At 45.9% G+C, this 24,960-nt stretch overlaps 6 protein-coding genes across 6 annotated transcripts; 5 read left to right on the top strand and 1 right to left on the bottom strand.

Annotated features, from left to right (window-relative positions):
* Positions 1 to 332: 332 nt before the first annotated feature.
* On the top strand, positions 333 to 2,662 carry F4812DRAFT_419925 (YVTN repeat-like/Quino protein amine dehydrogenase). The gene is made up of 4 exons (XM_047933398.1): positions 333 to 724; positions 794 to 1,411; positions 1,481 to 1,935; positions 2,044 to 2,662. The coding sequence occupies exons 1-4, from the start codon at positions 503 to 505 to the stop codon at positions 2,144 to 2,146; spliced, it is 1,398 nt and encodes a 465-aa protein (XP_047791994.1). The 5' UTR covers positions 333 to 502; the 3' UTR covers positions 2,147 to 2,662.
* Positions 2,663 to 5,645: 2,983 nt separating this feature from the next.
* F4812DRAFT_419918 (glycosyltransferase family 20 protein) lies at positions 5,646 to 10,005 on the top strand. The gene is made up of 4 exons (XM_047933397.1): positions 5,646 to 6,351; positions 6,602 to 8,588; positions 8,648 to 9,311; positions 9,366 to 10,005. Exons 1-4 carry the CDS (start codon positions 6,329 to 6,331, stop codon positions 9,404 to 9,406), a joined length of 2,715 nt encoding a protein of 904 aa, XP_047791993.1. The 5' UTR covers positions 5,646 to 6,328; the 3' UTR covers positions 9,407 to 10,005.
* Positions 10,006 to 11,063: 1,058 nt separating this feature from the next.
* Positions 11,064 to 13,724, bottom strand: F4812DRAFT_298706 (heterokaryon incompatibility protein-domain-containing protein). The gene has a single exon (XM_047931208.1). The coding sequence runs from the start codon at positions 13,597 to 13,599 to the stop codon at positions 11,539 to 11,541; it is 2,061 nt and encodes a 686-aa protein (XP_047791992.1). The 5' UTR covers positions 13,600 to 13,724; the 3' UTR covers positions 11,064 to 11,538.
* A 2,529-nt stretch (positions 13,725 to 16,253) lies between these two features.
* On the top strand, positions 16,254 to 17,593 carry F4812DRAFT_450182 (branched-chain amino acid aminotransferase II; the record flags this gene model as incomplete). Its single annotated transcript, XM_047936063.1, has 3 exons — positions 16,254 to 16,323; positions 16,411 to 17,171; positions 17,234 to 17,593. The coding sequence occupies 3 exons, from the start codon at positions 16,254 to 16,256 to the stop codon at positions 17,591 to 17,593; spliced, it is 1,191 nt and encodes a 396-aa protein (XP_047791991.1).
* Positions 17,594 to 18,586: 993 nt separating this feature from the next.
* Positions 18,587 to 22,032, top strand: F4812DRAFT_419908 (potassium transporter). Its single transcript, XM_047933396.1, has 7 exons — positions 18,587 to 18,781; positions 18,907 to 19,222; positions 19,292 to 19,339; positions 19,410 to 19,596; positions 19,674 to 20,438; positions 20,512 to 20,684; positions 20,752 to 22,032. The coding sequence occupies exons 2-7, from the start codon at positions 18,969 to 18,971 to the stop codon at positions 21,770 to 21,772; spliced, it is 2,448 nt and encodes an 815-aa protein (XP_047791990.1). The 5' UTR covers positions 18,587 to 18,781; positions 18,907 to 18,968; the 3' UTR covers positions 21,773 to 22,032.
* Positions 22,033 to 22,273: 241 nt separating this feature from the next.
* F4812DRAFT_457074 (uncharacterized protein) lies at positions 22,274 to 22,957 on the top strand (the record flags this gene model as incomplete). Its single annotated transcript, XM_047937102.1, has 3 exons — positions 22,274 to 22,350; positions 22,425 to 22,602; positions 22,691 to 22,957. The coding sequence occupies 3 exons, from the start codon at positions 22,274 to 22,276 to the stop codon at positions 22,955 to 22,957; spliced, it is 522 nt and encodes a 173-aa protein (XP_047791989.1).
* Positions 22,958 to 24,960: the final 2,003 nt, after the last annotated feature.

Raw genomic sequence — 24,960 nt, 5'->3', positions numbered from 1 at the left:
CGATCTTGGATTCGATCTTGGAAAATAATCGCATTTGGAGATGACATGGTGAGATTATTTAAGTAGGAAGAGAATGAGAAAGAGAATTAGGTATGAGGTAACCATCAAATTGATCTTGGCGATATTCTATTATAACCCTTTTCACCTTCCTCAATCTGTGTTTGAAGATTGGACGCGGCTTCCTCCTTTAGATTGTTCAATTTAGGAGTTGAAGGTAACATAAGCCACCTTAAGGTTCTCGTTTAGTACATGTAGGTACTTCGGTCAAGAGATTCTATAAATTTTGATAAGATAACGATAAGATAAAGATTTTCAACTTTTGTTTCTCTAGTCAGGTATCTAGTATCACCCCGCGATATCTCATCGCAATTCAAGAGGAAACCTGTATAAGTCTACGTTTTTGTTCCGTACAACTCGAAACTAGGGATCAATCGCATGATTACTTAGACGAAAAGAGAAATTCCCACGCTTTTTTCTTTACTTTTTAGTCAAATTTGGCGCTATGGCTACCGTAGTCCCGCCACCATCAAAACGGCAACGGCGAGAAGAACTAGAACGATCTCAGATTCAACAAGATGTTACGCCTCCAGTCATTGAAGCTGGTTCGTTCAAGGCGCGATTCGTAGATAACGACGGAAACCAATTGGCCGAAACGATAGAAGTTCCCCTAGCTGATGCGACTGAAAAAAACGTTTCTTTACTACTTAATACTTTATTAGGAAGGGTATGATACCATCTTCGATCTTATGGCGCGAAAGAACAGGAAAGCTAAGCCCTTACATTTTCTATATAGGAACGAGAAGAGTTTACGCCTTATCGATTTCGTATACATCTCCCGAGCTCTGATACGGTGATTGATAACTACCCAACGCCTTCCGAATTCCTAGCTGTTCTCCGTAAACATGGCGTCGAGAACCCCTTCGAGACTACGATCACCTTATCCGCCGAACCGCAAGCTGTATTCAAAGTACAAGCTGTGACGCGCATGTCAAATAAGATACCGGGACATGGTGAGGCTATCTTAGCGGCTCAATTTTCACCCAAGACGAGTAGTCTATTAGCGACAGGCTCCGGGGACAACACAGCAAGAATATGGAACACGGACAGCGGCACGCCGAAGCATACCCTGAAAGGTCATTCGGGTTGGGTCTTGGCGCTGGCATGGCGTCCGGATGGACACAACCTGGCTACTGGCAGCATGGATAAGACGGTTCGGATATGGGATGAGTTGGGACAAGCCGTTGGGAGACCATTCAATGGTCACTCCAAATGGATCACGAGCATTGCGTGGCAACCATTTCATTTATGGCGTGATGATACGCCGAAACTAGCGAGTGCTAGTAAAGATGCGACAATAAGGATATGGATCGCGAATACCGGGATAACAGAGCATGTTTTATCAGGACATAAAGTGAGTGCCTATTGTTTGGAGCGTCGCTGTCGGCAAAAAGAACAGAAAAAAAAGCTAATAGAGTCGTAGGGGAGTGTTAGTTGTGTAAGGTGGGGTGGAACGGATCTAATCTACAGTGCTAGCCAGGATAAGACGATCAAGGTATGGAATGCGATCGACGGGACGTTGAAACATACGTTGGCGTCGCATGCCCATTGGGTGAACCATCTCGCGTTATCAACGGATTTCGTACTTCGAACAGCTTTCTACGACCATACGAAAAACGTACCTGCATCCACGGAGGAGAAACGAGCGAAAGCGAAAGAGCGCTTCGAGAAGGCGGCAAAGCAGCAAGGCAGGATAGCGGAACGAGTCGTCTCGGCCAGTGACGACTTTACGATATATCTCTGGGACCCGGAGCAGGGTACAAAGCCCATAGCACGACTATTAGGACATCAGAAACAAGTTAACCACGTTTCATTTTCCCCGGATGGGACCTTGATAGCCAGCGCAGGCTGGGATAACCATATCAAGATATGGGGCCGGTAAGTTATCTATATCCTATTAAGATTTGAGACCCGTCGTAGTGCATGTGCTCTTATACTACAAGGAGACGACCTCATGCAATGGAATGTTGCTAATATGATACACAGCGACGGGAAATTTCTCGCGACATTGCGAGGCCATGTAAGTGTACATCTCGAACGAACCTGCATAACTTCGTTGCCGCTGGCAAGAAATCGGTATAACGGCTAACCCATGCTAGGTTGCACCGGTATTTCAATGTGCATTTTCGGCTGATTCGGTAAGTTGAACCTATCTTATTTATTTAATTCCCTGCGGAGAATGCCGTGAGGGCTGAAGGGAAGAATTTCCCTGCGCAGGCGCGTGATATTTTCGAAACAGTACTAACATGTGATCCCCAGCGTTTACTTTGCTCTGGATCGAGGGATACGACTTTGAAGGTGTGGGATATGCGTTCGTTTAAGATGTCGGTTGATTTACCCGGTCACGAAGATGAGGTTTATGCATTAGATTGGTCGTTGGACGGCCGGCTCGTCGGGTCCGGGGGTAAGGACAAGGCCGTTCGGCTCTGGCGTAATTGATTGGGACTCATGATGTTAGAACTGAGTCTTAGAACTGAGTCGAGAGATAAGCTCATTGCCCTCATTGCCCTTATTGCCCTCGTCATCCCCCAGGTCCCCACAACACCAAAAGCTGGATCATTCTGGCCACCCAGCATTACATTGGTGCTTCTAATGCTAATTTTTTATGTAAAATGGCACACTAAATATGGACAAACACTTCTCCATCACAGTGATGGAATGGAACTTTGGAGAAATTGGGCACGTGGAACGATGTTCCGAATTCTGGGAGAGAGAGATAAAAAAAAATTGGGTCCCACCTCAAGGAAAGTTTGGGCTAGTCTTTTTTATTTAAACGATCCAACCAGATGGCGCAACCAATTGCGGGCCGTTCCTGCATAAGTTTAATGGTTTAAATGGCGGCCTGGACTCGGGAGCGTAGCCGAGCCGATTGATTTCACAGAAGGTTCCGATTTTCAGCTCGAGTCATGATGTTATTGTACATGATCAAATTTTAGACTATTTACCTAGACTACCTAAGCTGTCTCTTCGTTACTTACTAAGGAAATAGAAAAGCGTTGGTTTTAATGACTCGCGAATAGCTTCGAATATCTGTTTAGACTTACTCTTACACTTCGCTTAGCCTATGATATAGGTAGATATATATACCTATATATATATAACAGGTGAATCATGTCTGGTGGCTTGCAGCTAGTGCAGCTTACTACATGTAGTATATGTGTGTAGGTATAACCAAGCGGTTAGGTATTTTGCGAGCAATAGGTATAAAGGTGTGGAGAGAGTACCCCAAAAAACACGAGTTGAGGAGTTGAGGGGTATATCGCGAATCATATGCGGAATGCGTATGTAAAAAATGGGAAACCAGGGCGGGGTAATACTATAACGCATGGGCCGTTTGGATATGGAATCGAGTAAGAAAGCACCTAACCTACGTCGGTAACATGATGAACTGGTTGATAGACTGGTCGAGACGTGTCAACGCCAAGAGTGTGACATCCCGTCAAAGTCGACGGCTCAATGTTCTTGGAGAGAGAGATATGTGTTTGTGTGGCTAGTGTATGTTGTGTATGATGTGTTCGCTAGACGACGTAGAGCCGCCTCGAGCTTATTCATGGCGACCTATACAATTCAGGACATCTCGTTTGGTAATGGAATTCGTTTGGAGGGGTTTCCATATACGGTGTCTATCGAACCAATACGCAAGTTCCACATACCTAGATGAAGCCCCCCTGCAGCTATGTACCTAATGTATCTGAGATCGTGTTACTATTTTAATTGCAGCTACAAAAGGTAAGCTAAGCACCATCCGGTAGTTACTGACGATCTGCGTTTTTGCTGCGTGATCAAAGACGGGGAGCGCCCGAGTTGTATGCGGGTTTTTTTTAAGAATGCCCCCTTGAAAAAAGCGTAAATATAGATGTAGATGTACACTATTAGGTGTTGTGCTGCTGTCGATTGAAGAACGACCTATCAAAAGCTTCACATTTACGCTTGCTCAAAACAACGCAATTCGGAGACGCGGCCTGCAGTCTATGGGTGGACCTTTCTTACAGGCCATGCGGACGGCCTGCGTAGTTCTTAAGACACCAGCTAATTGCCATTTCGGGAAAACCGTTATCCAGCCTACATGTTGTTTGCAGTTTGCATTTGCATGTAATGGAAGGTTCTAGGCTCTGTTTGAGGATTTACGATGCCTCGCGTTTAGTCGATACGTTTTGTAGATGGGTAATCCAATAATAAGTCTTTCTGCACGTCCACGATAGGTGCGGCTTAAGGGAATTTAATTTAGGTATTAATGCATCTTTGGCTTGGTAGGCTAAAACGGCCAATTAGACTAGCATTACGCCGGCGTAGGGACTCTGCGCTTATTTTTGTAGGCTTTCTATAAGTGACGAGGATATTAGGCCGTGATTGGTATGAGTGTAGGACAGCCGTGATATAGGAGGTACCTAAGGTAGGAGGTAGTTCAAATCCCCGGGGGTTAGACAGGAACTGATGATTCCTGAAACTATCACGTCGTCAAAAGCTGCCCGCAAAGACCCGATCGAACTTTGTTACATTGCGGGGAAGCTCGGCGGTTTACCTCAGTCCGTAACGGGTCCAACGGCCCAAACGTGTTGGAACAACCAATGAGACCTTCCAAAAGGACAATGTGCCCAGGACCCTCAGATCCTCAACGCACAATTTACAATATGAAATGGTAGTAAGCCATTGCGGATGGGGAATGAATAGCTAGGCTGACCGGCTAAGGGGCGATGTTGTGACTTGGGAGCTTTCCGTGTAAGTGTGTAAGTGTGTAAGTGGAGACGGAGAAGCAAGACGAAAGGCACCGGAGAATTCGGCAACTGTGACGATTACGGGACACCGCAAGTGGGTTCGATTGTGAGAGGATTGTTGCATCTATCCCGTCGTTCCAAAATTTTCTATTTTGATAGTACCTACCCAGGGAGGTAGCGATTCAATACAACCAGCTTGTCAGCTTAGTTAATATAACGTGCCGAGACTATGAGATAGTGATGTAGTGTATAACGTCGTTAGCTTCGGACCAAAACCTCCTGGGTAAAGAACGAAACTAGAAAACTGGGCTGGGGTTCAGCAGGGAAACTACTGGAATACCCTCGATCCCCCCATAAGGCTGTGATTCGCATCAAGTCCCTTGTGTCCTGTCGGAGAGAAACGTCCCTCGAATAGGTATCGAATATAGAGAAGGGAATGTTTCGACGTAGGAGAGGGAGCTCCGTATTAATATCTGAAAGTAGGGAATATGAAGTCATACATTACCTGGTATTCATATATACAATTGCTAACCTACCTTAGGACCTAGGTACCTCGTGGATTTGGTGTATGTTCCCTGGAATGTGAATCCATAATAGATGCTTTGATAGATAGCACTAGAAGTAAGCGCCGTTACGATATAGTGGGGGAAGCTAACTGGTTGGAATTTCGCCGTCACAATTTTTTTTTCCTTCCCTCTTTTTCTTTGCATGGTCTGTGCGTTAGTTATGAAGACATCAGAGAAAAGAAGAAACTCAACGATATGTGCGCTAAAATAAGATCCATTAAACAACGTATTATACATTTACATAAGGTACAGTACATATCAACCTTGTAAAAGGCTGCAGCCAATCCAGTAAAACTTCAGCTTGTGAGGTACCTAAGAAGATATACACTTGTACAGTTATCCTTAGCGATTTTCATATTGCACCTTTCAAGTACGTCACTGGTTACTTATTTTACTAGCGACATACTGGTGTTATCCTAGCTTCTTAGCGTGAATCAACTTTCCGCCTAACTTTAAGGTAGTGACATCAATTTGATCCAACTAGAATCCAACAGCTTTCCAGCATTCCCAGAATACCCAGAATACCCAGCATAACCCAGCTTTTTATTATGCTGGTGCATGCTCACACCTTCTTTAGCAATTTATGTTTTTTGCGTCACCCTGACCTACATTGCTTCAATTAGCTTTTTTCTTACTAGCCTCTCCCGGTAGTGTTCGTCTAAGCCTCCCGTTCCCCTCCGCCGTGCAATCACCCGACTCTTAAAGGGCATCAGATCTCCAAACTTTTTTTTCTATCAAGAATCTAGCTTAACTGATCCTAGCAAGCATCCAAACTACTTCCTCCAGCTTGGAACACCAAAAGCATATATTCAACTAAGCATTGGAACCAGTTCTTATGAACTTGCTATTACAGATTTACTCGTTATCCTTCCCTATCTAGGGTGCACTGAGGAATTGCAGCTTGGACTGTGTTGAAAAGAAAAAAAAAGAAAAAAAAATCATCACGATTACACTTTGTCCAACTTGGACTAAGACTGAACTTCGTTCAAGATGACCATCTTTTTGGCTTCGCTGTAAGTTTTCCCCTTTACTCTATTCCAACTAAATATCTTTTAAGATTATCAATTGCTAGAGTTCATATGTTTTAGTTTATGCTTTTGAGTTCTTATTAATTTCTGCCCAATATCGATTAAAGGAGTGGCAGTCAGATTGCACCGAGAAGGGAAAAAAAACAAGAAAAACCAAGTGCACTGATGCTCTTCTAAATCTTATCGTTAAACAGCCGAAAGTTCAGGCCCATGTCTAACCTTTAATTTTTTTTAGGTTTCTCCCCAAAACCGTCTACTTCCAGCTGCCAGGTGCCCCTCCTTCTAGTGAGCATCGCGCGCATAGGCAGAACAACAAAAAGCCATCGAAGCGACCACCTCTCGAGCTTCGCACAAGCCTCTTTCCCGATCCCACCATCACTCCTCCCAAAACTCCCGAGGAGGAAGAGGCATATATCGATGACGGCCTATTTTTAAATGAAGATGGTCTACGTGTTCTGAACGTCTCAGACGACGAGGAATTTATCAAGGCGCCAACGGATAAGGAATCACCGAAATGGGGCGGCCGACCGAACCAACCGAAGTCTCGAGCGAACTCACCACCACCGGCTTCTTTGATAGAGCACGCTAGGACCTTGGAAAAGGCCAAGGAACTTGGACGCCAAGGAATTCACCAACCTCGGACTAGCCGGAGTGATAGTCATGACAAAGTCTTTGCGCACGCCAATTGGCGTATCGTGAACGCTGACCAAGGAAATGGAGGTCTTCGCAACGCTGCCGAGGCCGCGGCGCGCGAAGGGTGTGCTGATGAATACTCATGGGTCGGTACATTAGGCATGCCTACAGATGCCCTAGAAGGAACGCAGCAGAAGGCGGATATTAACGACAAGCTCATAACCGAATTCAACATGTACCCGGTGTTCTGTTCTGATAAGGATTTTGACGGACACTATTTGCACTTCTGCAAGCAGATACTTTGGCCTGTGTTCCACTACCAAATTCCGGATAATCCCAAGAGCAAGGCCTACGAGGATCACTCGTGGCAATTCTACGTTAACCTTAACCAAGCATTTGCGGACAAGATCGTGAAGAATTGGAAGCGGGGAGACACGATATGGGTAAACGATTACCATCTACTATTAGTGCCGGGGATGATCCGCAAGAAGCTTCCCGATGCCAAGATCGGTCTCTTCCTGCACGTTGCCTTCCCCTCGTCCGAGGTCTTCCGATGCCTTGCCGTCCGGAAACAGCTACTTGAGGGAATGCTTGGCGCGAACCTGATCGGCTTCCAGATCCACGAGTATACACGCCACTTCCTTCAAACATGCAGCCGTCTACTTTCTGTGGAGGCCACACCCGATGGCGTCCAATTAGAGGATCGGTTTGTCAACGTTATGAATTCTGCTATAGGCATTGACCCTTCTAATCTCAATGCCCATCGCCAAGAGGAGGAGGTTATGAAATGGATTGGAATTATGAGGGATCGTTATAAGGATAAGAAGATTATTGTTGCTCGCGATAAGCTTGATCATGTCCGTGGTGTTCGACAAAAGCTTCTCTCCTATGAGCTATTTCTCAACAAAAACCCACAATGGAGGGATAAGGTTGTTTTGATCCAAGTCGCCTTATCTACCGGTGAAAAGACCGACCTCGATGCAGCAGTCGGTGACATCGTTACCAGAGTAAACTCGAACTGGGCCAACCTCGCTTATCTACCACTTGTGTATTTGAAGCAAGATATCCCGTACCCGCAGTACCTGGCCCTATTAACCATTGCGGACGCCCTCATGATTACTAGTCAACGTGAGGGGATGAATCTCACCTCCCACGAGTTCATCGTCTGCCAAGATGGAAGATACTCTGACCAGAAACACGGATCCCTCATCCTCTCGGAATTCACGGGCACTTCTTCGCTATTCGGTAACAAGGAGTTAGCTGTCAACCCATGGAGCTACAGGCAATGTTCCGAGGCAATTAAGCAGGCGCTTGAAATGTCTGATGCGGAAAAGAGGGAGCGATGGGAAGCACTCCGGGAAATTGTTAGCCATCACACCGGAAGCCACTGGTTTTCGAAATTCTTGAGTACTCTCGACCAGGTTTACGAGGAACAACACCGCCACGATCAAACTTCAGTTCCTCGACTAAATCTCAATAGTCTTAGCCAACGGTATTCCCAAAGTCAGAAGCGACTGTTTTTCCTAGACCTTGAAGGCACATTGATTCCCTATGGCCCCATGAACGAGATTATTCCGATGAATCCCCAGGTTGGTTTTTGTTTTATTCTTTCCCGTTCGTCAATATAGCATCACTAACCTTTTAGCAGCGAACTCTCGATGTGCTGAATGACCTCGTTGAGGATACCCGTAACACAGTATACGTTATGTCTGGACGCAGACCTGAGGAGCTAGATCGCCTGTTCCGTTTAGTTCCCAATCTAGGCTTAATAGCCGAAAATGGATGTTTTATCAAAAAGTCCGGGGGTGCCACATGGACTGAACTGGCTGATCACGATAAGGTTGCCGCATGGAAGAAATCAGTTCGAGGTATCTTGCAGTACTACCTTGAGCGAACGCCTGGATCAGAAATCGAAGACCGCAATTGCTCGTTGATCTTTCACTATAAGCGTGCTGAGGATTACGCAAATGCTGAGCGACAAGCCAGCGACTGGACGGGGCATATCAACGAATCCTGCGAAGAGCAGCGTGTTCATGCGACACAACTGGAGAACTGCGTCGTCGTCGAACCAATTGACTGGACTAAAGAAACCGCCACCGCCCGAGTTTACGAGGAAGCGAATCGCGATTCGAAGAACTCGAAAAGTAGCCCTGTGGACTTCTTAATGGTCATTGGCGACGGCCGCGACGACGAGAAAGTTTTTAAGTGGGCTAACGGTCTAAACGGAGAAGGCCGGGCCAAGGATGTGATCACGGTCAGCTTGGGAAATCGGAATACCGAAGCTACCTCGACCCTAACTCAGGGTGTGAGTGGTAAGTAATATATCTACCTATTTTTTAATGAAAGCAGACTAATAGCTGTTACAGGTGTTCTTGTGACTCTACAGAAGCTCGCCGGACTTTCTTAGACGGGAAGGGTTACGGCTTTTGCAATAGAGCGGGCATCGTCGCAAGTATTTTGTCATATTCCTAGTAGTATCTTGGAGCTTCTATACTGGTTTTTGGTGTATATTCTTTGGCTGTGAGCCGGGGGATCTGGGCGGTTACGGATGTTAACTCATATCCGCATTTTCATAGCCGAAACAGAGACTCCCTTTCATTAGAGTCCTTGTAACAAAACCGGGCGACACGCATTAGAGCGGTGTTGATGAGTTTTGGGGGTTCATGCTAGCTGGTTTTTCTAAGTTGGTTTCTTTACAGCTGTATTACAATTCGCTTAGACGCGACGGGATTGTTATTTTTCTGGGTGGTGTGTATATTGGATCTGGTACCTACATTTTCGAGGCAGGAGTGGATTGGAAAAAAAAAAAGGATTTTGCGTCCATGGAGAGTTGGTGATATGGGAGATATTTACGTACACGATGACGAACCGTTTGGACCTACTAATGAGTATTGACGATTACGGGCTGCTTTGGATACTGTTGATATTGCTAGACTTATTAGGCGTTAACACGCAACACTCCACTGCAAGACTTCGTAGAATAATACCGAACAATTTTGCAATCAACCCATCGCCGTGTTATTTCAATCGAGGCGACCTTGTCTGGTATAAACCGGAGTTGCATATCTCTTCTAATGAAGTTATCACTAGCACTACCTAACCTAACCTATGTATAAAAGCCTTATGGAGTCTTCGCACACCTTGACTAACGGCTATGGGTAAACGGGTAGGCGGTTATCAGCTTATTTTCTCCAATATTACCGGTGATAGCAAGTACTTGCGGCATAAACATCATCATGTGAAAAGTGGCATGATGTGAGAAAATGTGTGGTTTTACAGTACGTTCCGTGTAACGAGGTCGTGAATAACACGCAAAAGTGCAACCCAAGAAGTGATTTCGACAGCGTGGACCTTCTATCCGTGGATCGGATGATATGATAACTATCGGAGGTAGGCTAGGTACCTGTTACCGAGGGCTGCGAGGGGCATACAGTGACAGTGATAGTGACGGTGACTCGACACCCATATGGAATCAGCAGATTGGCTACGCGGTCATACGTATAAGAGCAACATATACCTTAGGTGGTAACAACTACTACTACCTACAACAAAGATGCAATGGGGAAAGCATAGGGCATATCCGAACCTATCGAAGACGAGTGAGTGATATATACTGGGTTTTGCCATTTTCGCAAGATGAAATGAGTGGATTGGATGAACCCAAATGATTACGACTGAATAAAGTGGTAAAAAGCGGCAAAACAGACCTAACGTAGTGTATATTAAGTACCTACCTACCTACCTTATATTTGCCCATTCCCATCACCCTCATTTGTTTCACATTCCTGAAAACGCGATTTTCAATCGTCTCGTCTCGTCTCGTCTACCAAATACTTCTATCGCAAAATACTTATGTGTTATTGCACTCTAAGATATTTCTGACGCTAAGGTAGTCAGTCTGAAGGCAGAATAAACGCACCTAAACAGGGTTACTACATAATCTTGGTAGGTAATTACGCTATTTTAGGTATCCTGCTCCTAATTCACTTAAATAAGGTTAAGAAAATAATATAAAGGATTAAACTCCCTAACTTAATACAGATTATTACGTTTATTCGTGAGTTTAAGCCAATACTCTTATATACCGGCTTTTGAGGTTTTGACTCTGCATAGCATTACGATAGCATCCACGCATAACGAGATGTGCAAAGATTGCAGAGTGTGTGGCGGAAAGCCAGGTGCCACCAGATGTGGTGGATGTGGATGTTTACAATAGGGTGCCCTCCTGTTATTTCTGGTTGCTTAATCCGGTCGAGTTGGGTCAAGACAATATCCCGAACAAGCTTAATTAGGAGCGGATGTATGTCTAATTTGACCCGGCTTTAAGGCAAGCCTCACAAAGGTGCAGCGGTGACGGCATGAGATATAACATGAGGTTTCAACACTGTTGGTAACCGAATAGTACTTACGCTGATCGGATGCACGTCGGAAGATCTCATCATACCTTAAGTTCGAGAGATGTAGTATATATGAAATGCTAGGTACCCGTCCAACCATCAATAGGAGGTAACAAATAAGGAATGCCTCCGATAGGACTTCTTAATATATCTCAAACATCTCAATCTTCAATTCTCCCTTCTCAACCATTGTAGTGAGGTCGATAGAAGATGACCCCGCGACATAGCATGGTCCAACATGCTCCAGATGGGATTTGCTTTTTCTAAGTAAAGACGAGAATGGGCATCTATCTAGTGCACAGATGATATCCCCGGGCCGTAAATTCGGAGGTCCAAGGCCCAAGTGGCCCTTTCTTGTTCTAAACAGTGCCCTGCGACTGATTCGAAGTGCCATACGTACAAGAGTCGTCATTATAGTCGAGTTTATATCTCGACAACGGTCCAATTTATCCCGGAAATCCCAGATATCACGGCCTGCGAAGGCAGCCGCTAAGAAATCGGGTAATGTCATATGAGGCCGTATCCTAAGCCGTTTTTTTGCCGTTGTCTCCTCTTCCTCGGTGAGAAGGTGATCTTCGAACACTCTATGCCAGAAAAGGGTCAGGGCATTAGACTTGTCAAAGTCTAGAAGTGAGACCTGATCACGTTCCCATCCCGCGCTCAAGACATCCATTAATACTAGCAACGGCCTATTGTGCATGTGCCACACGGAAACATCACCGTAGCTTTCCATGTTCTCAAGAACCACAGGATCGGCTAGGTATTCGATGCAGACATTTTGTATATATTTTGCAGCGCCGTCTGGTCCAGTTTCGTTATCGTAGGGTTGGGTAGCGTGTACCGACTCCACAAAGTCGTACACTGCTCCTTGGACCCGAAGAGTGTCTTGTTGAGTGACTTCAGGAACCTTGAATTGAATGTCTTTCGAGAGTGATGTACGATTACCTAGTATGAAGATGCTGTCGTCCTTCTCAACTTTACCAAAATCCGGCAGCCACGATGGAATGCCATTGTAGTTCTTATAACCGTAACCACTTCCGGAGTAAGCGAGACACGATGGTAGACACTGTGTAATTCCGTCGCTCAAAACAGCGTCAAGGTAGACCGCTTTTACACTTTTAGTGTAATCTGGCTGGATATTGCTCGCGGTTAAGCTAAGCATTGCATACACGAAATCCCGAGGATCGGTAGCAGAAGCTCTAAGCGATGCCTTATAAATGCATTCGACTAGCTGTCTACTGTCAGAGTTAATTTTTTTGAAGGTGGACAAAACAGTGCCTTCGGAAGGTAGGCCGAGAAGGGCGACGTCGGAGAGATAACCCCAAATTATACGCTCATTAGTATTATGTATCTCAAGATCTCGGTGTTCCGTCGTACGACAGGCTTGTAGGAAAGCTCGAACGAAGTCTAACTGTTTGTCCCAAATCCAGTCAGCGCCGCATATGAAACAGTGTATTGATGAATCTCTTGCTAGGGCGATTTCCTGGATGATCCACATTCTCGACCAATATATGTTTTCTCTAAGATAGACCAAAGCCCACCATTCGTCGCATTCGCGTTGTTCTCCTTCCGGGGAAAAAGGCTCCAGGTTTGCAATCAGCCACTCGAATCCAGTCTTTGCTATCTTAAGGAGATTATGTCCGGTGCCAGAGGGTTTAAAAAGAGAGGAAAGTCGGCAAAAGAGTTTGCGGATAATCTGAAATGCTAAATCGTGGCGGTTTTTGTCGGGAAGACCAAGCCATGAATAAACATAGCTTGCATTGCGATAGATTGAAGCCATCATAGCCACTTGCTGGCTACGCTCTCGTATATCTTTCTGATTAATACAGATGGCGTCCGCCCATAGCTGCGTGACCTTCCCAGACCTGACGTTCTCGGGGAACCCAGTCTTTCTTAACTGACGTAGTGCAGATTCAAGATTGGTAGTGACGGACATTACAACACCGTTGACTATAATGTCTTTGGTAACTTTAGGATCGCCCCAAACGTATGACAACGCTGCATAACGGGCACCTGGTCCTAGTTCCGCTGCCTTGAGGAGACAACTCACTGGCGCTTCTTTGGTATTAGAAGGTAAGATCTCAATAAATCTAACTTCATTCTGGTTAAGGGGACTGTATATCAACTCCCATGAATCTAAATAATTTGCGAGTGTACCGGTCTTCTGATCAGCCGCCTGGTCAAAGGCAGCAAGTCGAGACATGTCTATATTGCCCTTTCGAATGCCGTGAAGCTAATTCTAGGTCGACATCTTCGTAGGATATATTGATGTCTCGCCGTGGTTCTTATGCCACTAAATAAAACCCTAAGAACATATTAATCACTATCAGTCGACATACTGCGAGGAGAAATTTTTCATCTTTGGAAGAGCCTTGGTACCCAAGGTCGCATCCAAATCTGAGCCACCCCCATATAGATTGTTGGACGAATGTTATTGGCTATGTTTCATGTTCATGAACCTTCTGAAGTGGCTGTAACTCGCCGTCTGATAATTCTTTCGGCACTTGTCACTTTTTTCATCTTCTTCGAAAGATGTCGGGATGCATTCCTATAGGTCGCGGCCTCTGGACCAGCTGATAATATCTCACCATCATGACAACCATTACTTTGAGTACCTCCAATCTAAGGTCTCTGTTGGGATAATCGCGTCTTAGTTTGAGTACATACTAATTACCTAATATATTAGATACTAAATGCTGATTGTGGCGGCCAGGAAGCTCATGATATATTAGGTTAAGGGGGTATACGGAATGGTATCATGACATTGAAGTGTTTCTTATATTATAGAAACTTTGCGTGATGATGCGGGAGACTCAACGGAAGAATCCCCAACGGGTTGGACTTCCGACTGAATTGAAGTGCCCAATGCGTATAATCGTCGATTTGCAATGATCGACATTCGCCTGTCTCGGTCTCGTAAATCTGTCCTGTTTATCATTGGAGTAAATGGCAGAAGAGCAGAAATGGTAGGGTCCCTATGGCATCTTGAGCAGCATTAAATGCTAATAAGAAACGACCAAGAAATATCTACGACTCTGCGGACCGAATATTTACCTCCTACCTAGGTAGGTACCTGGTATAAAGATGTAATGCCGATGAGCAACCCTCAGTTGTAAAGTCAGTGTTAAGCATGAGGATTGTCAACATGCGCATCAAATAGTTCTATATTTAGAAAAGTTGCATTCCTCAATTCATAGGATGTCCTAGTTAAAACCTTGTTTCAACTATTGTTAGTTTTTGTTGAGCATGTATCCCGGGATGGTGTTTATGATGAGTACCAGAACTGATTCTGATATGGTTGCTTACAGGACGGGGTTCTCCGCCTTTACCCCAACCATAAACCGGAGCTCCGCAGGCCAGGAGTATATTTCTGATCTTGGCCCTGGGGATACTTCATCTAGAAATATCAAAACTGAGTTAAATAGGTCCCAGTTCGGATGATCGCAAGCGTATAAAGGTTACCGAACCGGGACAAACGAATAACACAAGAGAGAAGACCAGCGGGGTATAACTTGGGATAAAGGAACCGGAGCCCGATTTTTAGGATTAACAACATGGAATCCACGAACCCCCCGAGTCCTCCGCCGACAGTTGAATCAGAGGGTTGGTTCTGGACATGGGTTATAAGCTCGTATCCTAACTAATCCAGACCGAATGCCTTATAAAATACGACAAAAAAACAAACAGCTTCGACACGATATATAGCTGCGAAGAAGGAAAACGAATGATCCTCAGGGTTGTGCGAATCGGACATCTTATAAAGCCGCGAGTGGATGGACCTACTTGAGCCTTTCGCTGCTCGTCCGGTGCATCATACTAGCTCTCTCAGATTCCCCTGACATATAAGGAACATTGGAAGAAACCTCTTTTTTTGCATGTGTTGAAGGGTGCCGGTTGAATAATGAAACTGGCCACCAGTGTTTAACTATAGACCCTTCGGATTCTGGCTCACAGTGTTATCAAGTATGATAACGGAAAGCAATTGGAAAGTTTCGAGAGCTTAGCACATCATTGGAGATTTTGGAGGAGACCAACTATCTGTTACCATCCGTTCAGCTCTTGTCCACGACGGGATGGTGTAAGCTTAAGGGGTCAATGGAAATCGGAGAAACTCGGCTTTCGAACTCGAATTCGTTGTTTTACAGAAAGAACGCCGCACCTGGACTTCGGGGAAATTCCATGCATCTAATTATTCTAAGCTAGATTGGGGGAGCGGGGATGAGGGAGAGGATTAATAAAGGACTGAGGGTAAAGGAGTGAAAGGCGTAAAAAAGGAATTCGCAAAAGACAAAGCAATCGACTTCCAAATGGTATCGAATGCAGTTTACAAAACAGTTTAACTAGTTACAAAACATACAAACATACAAACATACAAACATATGAACATCCATGTACCTAGTCGCATAGTCTCACTTATGTAATTGAGTTTATCTTCATTCAAATCAAATCTCACTCTCCTTCGTCTGTAGTTTCATAACTCGAAAGCTCCTGCAGTTAGATATATATCCATCTTCTTATTTTAAGGTTGGAATTCGTAATACATATCACGGAAGGGAAAGAACATTGATTCAACTTTATATTTCAGGGTCCAAGGTCTATAGTCTAGGCCCCACCCGCCCGTTACGAACAAGCCTAGCCAATTACCCCGCGATTCCGATATTCGGAGCAGTCCGACACTTACGAGAGTCACCAAATTTCGAACACGCACCAAAAGTTCAAGAACCAATGAACTTGAAGTATTAATTGAACTAATTGCACGTACTCAGCTTCAGCTTGATAAAACTTTCGAATCCTGTCGTCTTGAGACTGAAATCGAGAATTAACACAAGATTAGAGGTACCAACAATCTCTTAAACAATGGCTTCATTCCCACCTCCCCCAGTCAACACCATTGACTGGTCTAACGTCGGCTTTCGGGTTCGTGAAGGTTAGTTTACTATCTGCTACTGTTTAATAATATCGATAGAATGCACATATAAGGAGATTGCGACTAATATCTCCCCTTTATTACCAGTAAATGGACATATCGAGTCGCATTACTCACAAAAGACCGGAAAATGGTCTCCTCTTCAATTTGTCACCGACCCTTATATTCGCATCCATGGCATGGCCCCGGCCTTAAATTATGGCCAACAAGCCTACGAGGGCCTTAAGGCTTTTCGCACTCCCTCGGACGATATTCAAGTCTTCCGACCTGACCGAAATGCGGTTCGGATGCAGCACTCTGCCGAATTTATTTCGGTCCCTCCTGTTCCTACCGATCTGTTCATCGATGCCGTGAAAGCTGCTGTGTCTCTCAATGCCGAGTACGTTCCTCCCCATGAGACGGGTGCCGCGATGTACATCCGACCACAGATCTATGGATCTAGCGCTCAGTTGGGATTGAGCCCTCCCGAAGAATACACATTCTGTGTCTATGTTCTACCGACAGGCGTATATCACGGCACGCACCCTGTCAATGCTCTCATCCTAGACGAGTTTGATCGTGCAGCCCCCAATGGTACAGGAAGCGCAAAGGTTGGAGGCAACTATGCACCCGTGCTGAGGTGGAGTGACAAGGCAAGGGCTGAAGGATACGGCATTACGCTTCACCTGGACAGCGCAACGCATTCGGAAGTTGACGAGTTCAGTACAAGCGGTTTCATCGGAGCAATCGTAAACGGGGAGGATGTTACACTCGTAGTACCCGATTCGAAGAACGTAATTCAGAGTGTGACGGCAGATAGTATCACAGACATCGGTCGTAGCTTTGGATGGAAAGTGGAGAAAAGATCTGTAAGTTCCCCCTTGACGTCTTCAATGTCGAGTATATCTTGGATTTACTGACGGGGATCTAGATTAAATACACGGAATTGCAGAACTTCTCCGAGGTCATGGCTGCGGGAACTGCTGCCGCCCTTGTGCCGATTCGGTCCATCACGAGGCGTCTAGACCCTGCTTCGCCGCAATCTATCTCGTCTGCCGTCGGAGAGCACAGTCGTCTATCAAAGGAGGCGGGGTCTGAAAAGGTTACATATATCGCCGATTCCAATGAAGATGCTGGGCCAATTTGCTTAAAGCTATTGACTCAGCTCAAGGGTATTCAACTCGGAAAGGTTAAGGATGAGTTTGGTTGGTGTTACGCCGTCGCCCGCGAAGACGGGATAAAGGTAATCGGAGAGACAAATGGGTCACACAAAAACGGAGAGACGGTTTGATCAATCGGACTAATTAACTATCAGATCGGATTGTGATGCTCTAACCAAGTGGAGTGTGCGCGACGGCAGGGGGGGTTCTGAAAAATTCCAATCTCGGTTTTCTACGAGATAATGAACAAAAATACGGATCCGTACATGGAAAAAGATAGATAGAAAGGATCGAGAGGGGAAAAATGCGAAAATTAGAGGAGCGAATACTCAAGCCTTTAAGATGAAGACAAATAGAATTACTCAATTACTCAATATATGCCTACAGATTCCTAATTTTTAGATCGATTGGATGCATATCCGCATACTTTCGGTACATACTTTTGGTACATATTATGATGTGAGTGCCGCAAACCTGCGTATCCTGCGATAACTTATGCCTAGACGGGTTTCTATAACATTTGATAGGTGTTATGCCTGACTACATCAGTCGCCGCCGCATACTATCGGCATGAGATAACAGCTACCTAACCAAATGCTTTCCTCCATCTTTCCTATCGAGGTCTAGAAAAGTCTTTGCCGCCCTGTAACTCCAAGGACCAGTAATCTCTCTTCCCACGAACCCTCCAAGTTCGGATTCAATTAATGTCCCTTCTTACCACGAGGGCGAAGTCAAGATAAGCATATCGTGTTTTTAATTCGTTAGAGTCATTTTCCTTCTTTCGTCGTACCGTCATCCCCCCCACGCGTTTGACTCGTGGGGATTGCTCATCCTATGATGGCGAAATAATGCGGCACCGCACCGAGGCTGAAAAAAAGAAAAGAAAAAAAAAAGAAAAAAAGTTACGGTTACGTCCGCATCTCTTTGTCTTGGATTTATTAAGAGACATATCTTAAAAATTGCCTCGTGGGTTTCGGGTAGTAACCAGAGCACCTCGAGACACACCTAGGTAAGTGTAGTTGTAGGATAGCTGAAATGTCCCGATTCGCTGGATCTCTCAGGACGATTGGTATTATTCATTCACACCCTAAGCTACTTTGTGATACCTTTTTGCTTTTTTTGCACTTCTGCAGAGCTTGACATATGTTATTGCCAATCAAGTCAGCCTTCGAAAATAAGCAGGATCCTTTCTTTCTTTCTTGTTGGCTTTTCCCTGCATGGCAAAACCAAACCGGGGACCTACCCACGCTGCCTTATCATGTGAAATGATAGGTGTATGGAGTCATGGACCTAGACCCATGGAAGACCCCGGATCCTAGGTGAATCGGTCTACCTTACATGTCGTTTGCTTCCCTATATTTATTTATGCTCTCTTGCGCATTAGCCCAGTTCAAAATTTCGTGCTGTAGGGTTATGCCACGAGACTGAGAATTTCACACGTTAGGTACCTACTTGAAATTGTCTTCGATGCTCCCCTGATAGTAGTAGTAATGAGGATTACTTGTTATGGCACAGTCAAATATCACAATCGCTGCGGATGACGACTCGCCCACCAAGCCCGCGCGGGATAACACTCCAGACGTTGGAGGTGTCTACCACACGCGGAGCTTGTCGCGGTCTCGCGGCCCTTCGAGACGTCGCACCGTTTCTCGAGCGTCTCACGAGAAACGGAGCGAGCATCTTGACGTCGACGAGGAAGACGACTGGCTCCAGGAGGTTGGCCGGAAGAAACAAGTCTTCAAAGGAACTACGTTGATCTGGTATTGAAGCCGGTTTCAATTGAGTAACTCTTCAACTTGGATGACCAGCCGCTAACATGCGGTGTCAAGGCTTGCGTACCAGTCTATCGGCGTCATCTACGGTGACATTGGAACAAGGTAACACCTCTACTACATTGCGAGTTAGAAATGTTTCAATTTAGGTAGTTAACTAAAAGATTCAACATAGTCCCCTATATGTGTACTCGAGTACTTTTACCTCCCAGCCAACCTACAATGACATCCTCCAAGTCCTATCGGTTGTCATTTGGTCCTTGACCATCATGGTTACACTGAAATATATATTGATCGTGTTGCGTGCCGACAACCAGGGGGAAGGAGGAACATTTAGTTGCTACTCATTGCTCACGCGATATGTGAGTACCTAACCTATCTCACCTCAGTTTAATTAATTACTTGCAGCAATAGCTTCGTCATTAATACATACTGCTAGGCCAATATCACGGACCGTGATCCGCGAGAGGCGCGCCTCGTCAAGATTGAGCGGCGCGAGACGAACGACATGCGCCCCAGTAATCGATTCCTGCGCTCGGCCATCGAGAAAAACAAATTTCTGCGCAATCTGCTAAAGACCGTCGGCGTACTCGCCGTTTCGATGGTCATTGCCGACGGCGTCCTCACCCCTGCGCAGTCTGTCCTCGGAGCTATCCAGGGCCTCTCGGTGGTGAGCCCGAACATCAACAGCTCTACCATCGTCGGGACTTCGTGCGGCATCCTGGTTATCCTGTTCCTCATCCAGCCCCTCGGCACCACCAAGCTGGCCAGCACGTTCGCCCCCATCGTCATTGTGTGGCTCGGGTTCAACGCCGGCTTTGGCATTTACAACTTGGTCATGTACGACCACTCCGTGCTGAAGGCCTTCTCGCCCTATTTTGCGATACACTTCTTCGCGGAGAAGAAGACGGTTGCTTGGAGAATGCTTGGCGGCATCTTGTTATCGTTTACTGGTGTCGAGGCGCTGTTCGCAGATCTAGGTGCCTTCAGTATGAGAGCCATCCAGATAAGTTGGCTGTCCTGGTGTTACCCCTGCCTCCTTTTGGCATACGTCGGACAGGCTGCGTATATGAGCATCCACCCTAGCTCGTACACGAATCCCTTCTATAACGCCGTCCCTCCCGGGATGTTGTACCCCAGCTTAATCGTAGCGGTGCTGGCAGCTATTGTTGCTTCCCAAGCTATGATTACGGCCGTCTTCCAGGTAAGCGAAGTCTATACATCCACATCCACATCCACGCGTTAGGAAAGACCCAGCTAAAACTCTGCCCCAACAGCTGATCAGCCAGTTGATGAAATTATCTTACTGTCCGCAAGTTAAGGTCGTGCATACATCTAAGAAATTTCACGGGCAGTTATACGTACCCTTTGTCAATTGGATTTTGATGTGTGGAGCTATTCTTGTTACCTGCGTTTACTCGAATACGACTCGCCTTGGAAATGCATATGGGTAAGTGTTTAGGATCCTCATCCTCCTAAAATCACCCGTTATACGACGGCAACTAATTTGTCACCAGCGTCTGTGTCATTTTCGTTACTTTCTTCGACACATGCATGGTGACGCTCGCCTGCCTGATCGTGTGGGGCATACCCCCTTATGTGGTTGCCCTGCCGTGGCTCTTCTTCGCTACAATGGACGGCTTGTACCTCTCCTCGGCCTTGACCAAGGTTCCGGAAGGGGCCTGGTTCACGATCACCATCGCGGGGGTCCTCACGTGCATTTTCCTCCTCTGGCGCTTCGGCAAGGAGAATCAGTGGCGCGCCGAGGCAGAAGACCGGTTCCGCCCCTCCCAGCTCTTGCAGCGCACGGACTCGAACCCGAACTGCGATCTTGTCCTCTCACCGCGCTGGGGTGGCGGCCCTGTTAGCCGCATTAAGGGGCTTGGTATATTCTTCGACAAGGCGGGCGTGCTAACGCCGACTGTGTTCACTCAGTTTGTGAGCAAGTTTGGCATCGTAACCGATGGTATGGTGTTCTTCCATCTGCATCCTGTAGAAGCACCGACTGTTTCCACTGCTGATCGTTATGCTATCTCGCGTATCTTGGCTATTCCGGGATGCTACCGGCTGGTGATTCGCCATGGATACATGGACGAAGTGATTACTCCCGATCTTGCGGTGCTTATATACGAGCAAGTCCGCAAGTATATTATCGGTCAAGCGAGTGGCAACAATAACACCCCGCCGGCGGCAGCCGCGGAAACTACAGAGAGTGAAACGCTGAATGGGACTACATCATCATCGTCCGGGAGAGGGTTAAGTCCGAATGACTCGAACGAAGAGAACAGGGCAGTGCTTGCGCTAGCCGACGAAGAAATAAAGGGGGAGCTCGGTAGGCTTGACCGGGCTTTCGCCAGCAAGGTCATGTACGTGGTCGGCAAAGAGCAGCTGCGGATCAAGGAGCACTCGACTTCATTTGCCAGGCGCATACTCCTGACGACATTCCTCTGGATCCGAGATAACACGCGCGCCAAGATTGCAAATCTACGGCTTGCCATGGATAGAATTGTCGAGGTTGGTTTTGTGAAGGAGATTTAGGAATGCCATGAGATAGATACGATACTTGGCTGCGAACACAAATATAGGCAATGGGTTAGAAAGGAATGGATGTCTTGGTTAGAGGTCGACGTGGAGATATAGACCTGATTCAAATGTAGAGCTACCCCTTCTCGGATTCCCTGAGCCTAGGGGAGGCGCCATACTGTTCGCTACATAATCAAATGAAAAGTCTCACGATTGAAGTGAGGATAAAACCCCGTTTCTATCTCCAAAGATATATAAGAATATGTCTCCATCCGTCCCATCACCAATTATGAGTTATGCCATCTCACCCCTTGTGCCCCGCGACGCCATCCTTGTCAATGCGCTTAACCCAGGGTCTGGGAAGGTCGAAATAAAAGCATTCCGCTATTGATCATGTGATATGTTCTTGGAGCCCCCTTTTCCGGCTGCGTATGCTCATTCGGTGCGGCCGGGTGGGATTGCGGAGTATATGCGTCAAATCAACTTGTGAAAGATTTTCTAATATTCGGAGCAAACATGGAGTACGCGGGTGTCTTGTTATTCAAAACTTCAAACGAACATTCTGGCGACGATATACTCGGTGTAATCCAGCCGTACGTGCAGAGCATGAATAAGGAGACGCCTAAAGAGTGCCGCCTATTAAAGTCCACGCTGATTCCCGTCTAAGTGAAAAATGGCGAAGAGCCACTCTCGCTTATTCTCGCAACGGAACGACAGCAACGAAGATGCAGAATATTTCGGATGCAGATGTTCTCTCCATTCTGCTCAAATTGTTTGCCCAGGTTTCTGGCCGAGAGATTCGCCCGTGCGATGATCTTTTTCAACAGGGGGGTAGAGTCTATCATGTATATCCAGATAGGGAAACTGATAAAGTTGAATATCTTTGTCGGTGGCTCTGTTAAGCTATCTGAGTGTTTTATCTACCTATGATAGTGGGACTGTCCAAACTGTGGCGGAGGCCTAATTCGAATATGCAATGGCGGTAAGATTGGCAATTCTCACGAAGATGTTGATGCGTGGGAGTGGATGAGAGAACTTGCAGAGAAGTATAGCCAGTTTGAGAGACATAAAGTCACTTCAAAGCGTGGAAATGAGGAAGTTGTAGTACTAACGGGTGCCACCGGTCTGCTAGGAGCCCACATTTTATCTCACGTAGCGAAAACGAGAGCGTCTGTCGAGAGTCATGATCGAAAGCGCTAGCGAAATGTCAGCTTTCCGGGTTGGCAATCTAGAAGCTCTACACAGCAAACTTACACTCTATCTAATCTTCCCTGGCAACTATCCGAGTTACATCTTGGTCTATCTAACGAAGACTGGAGACTTATTATAGCCGAATTATCTATCTATATCCACGCAAGTTGATCCGTGAACTTCAACCTTCCCCTGAATTCAGAAGAGTTCCGAAAACATCTCAAGGACACACGCAACCTTTTGAATGCAACACTGTATGGTAAGGCAAGATTCTTCTTTATTAGCTCAACAGAAGCAGCGTGTTCCAATCCTTCATCATCTATTACGGAGGAGGTTCCGTTGGATCCGTCACATGCATCGCCATCACCTAAGGCCACTCGAGATCAAAATGGGTCGCCGAACAGATATGCTCGAAAGCCCGTGAACAGTTATACAGCAGCATACCTACCGAGGATAAGGTGGATTCTCATATATCAATCATTCGCATGGGAAATTTTTGCGGTAATGAAGCAGGAGCATGGGATACAGTCGAAGCCTATCCGCTACTACTATCAACTGCTGGTCTCATGGGGTGTCTTCCGGATTTACCAAATAAAATTATTAACTAATTACCTGTGGACCGCGAGGCAAGTATATCATCAGATATTGTACTACCAGATCGTATCTCCAAGTTATCTGCCCATTCGAAGATACCCGTGCCTATACCACGTGCTGAATTTCCATGGTTCACCATCGTGGAACCAACTACTTGATTGGATTTCAGGGGTACCAGGACATCCTTCGTTTAGGGATGTGCGTCCAAAGAAGCGGATAGAACGGTCAGAGCTAGAATTTGAGAAGAATCAAGTAAACCATCCAGCCCAGGCTCTTGTTGGATTCCGGAGACAGAGATACTCTTCCGTGGTTGATAGGTCTAGGGCTTCAAGGCGCCCCAGCTTCGATGTCACTTCGAGTAAAGCCTAGCATTTTCCCAAAACATGAGATATACGAAGCCCCTAGCTCAAGATAGTGTTCTCGAGATGTGGGAGTGGATTGGGCGAATATGAGGAGGCACTCGGAGCTGTACCGTACTTCGACTGACCATGGCGCTGACTTTTACTCAACATAGTACCCGTGTATGGTGCTATCATGTGAAATAAGTCTATAAGAGAGTAGTCTCGGATTTCCCTATAAAAATGTCAACCGGAATTTACCTTAGGTTAGATACCTAAGGTACGTATAGGAGGTAGGGAGTAACGATACGAAAACCGGGCATTACAGTGAAACCAAGGGGTATCATAATCTATATGCGACGTATCTTGCAGGAAAGAATCTCCAACCGGCCAAGTGACTAGAGCTTAGCTCTAGACGCTTCATTACGCTGACTGCTTCCGAGTACCTACCTAGGTAGGTATGTTTTGTTTTACATGGAGTGCAGACATACACATCAAGACCTACGCAGCAATGCACACACACATCATGATTGGTTACTAGCGCAAGGAGACTTATAGCGTATAGACCAATTAGATTTTAAGAACATATCAACCATCTCAATACCAGGTACCTATACTCTTCAGTGTCTTGATTGATATTATTGTCAGGATTTTAAAGACGTCCTACAAGAAATTCAAAGAGATTCAAAGGAAAGGTCGGTTTCAAATAATTTAGACGAACACGGCATATGATTTCTGGTGTGCTATTATCCGATAGATCAACTACGTCCATGCGCCAGATAGATACATCAAGATATAAAGCTGGAGATGTACTACCATTGATTCTGTAGTATTCTCGGGGAGCAAAGTCAGGAGTTAGCATGTTAGCATTGGCAAGCTAGTTAAAAGACTATAGTGGATATCATTAGCTAGAAATTCCATGAGATAATATTTTACTTGTCGTGAGTGGTAGTCCTTGGAGTCTTTTGCCCGACTGTTACGCGACGAGTTCGGCAGATGCAGCAGCATCGACTCGATAACCCAATAGGATCTCCTTAAATCACTCCGCATTTCACACGCCAACCAATCACGTCGACGATA

This window comes from Daldinia caldariorum (genome assembly GCF_022478825.1).
Source record: "Daldinia caldariorum strain CBS 122874 unplaced genomic scaffold F4812scaffold_4, whole genome shotgun sequence".
NCBI lineage: Eukaryota > Fungi > Ascomycota > Sordariomycetes > Xylariales > Hypoxylaceae > Daldinia > Daldinia caldariorum.
The sequence above is the reverse complement of the archived record's forward strand: the minus strand, read 5'-3'. Positions and strand labels throughout refer to the sequence as shown.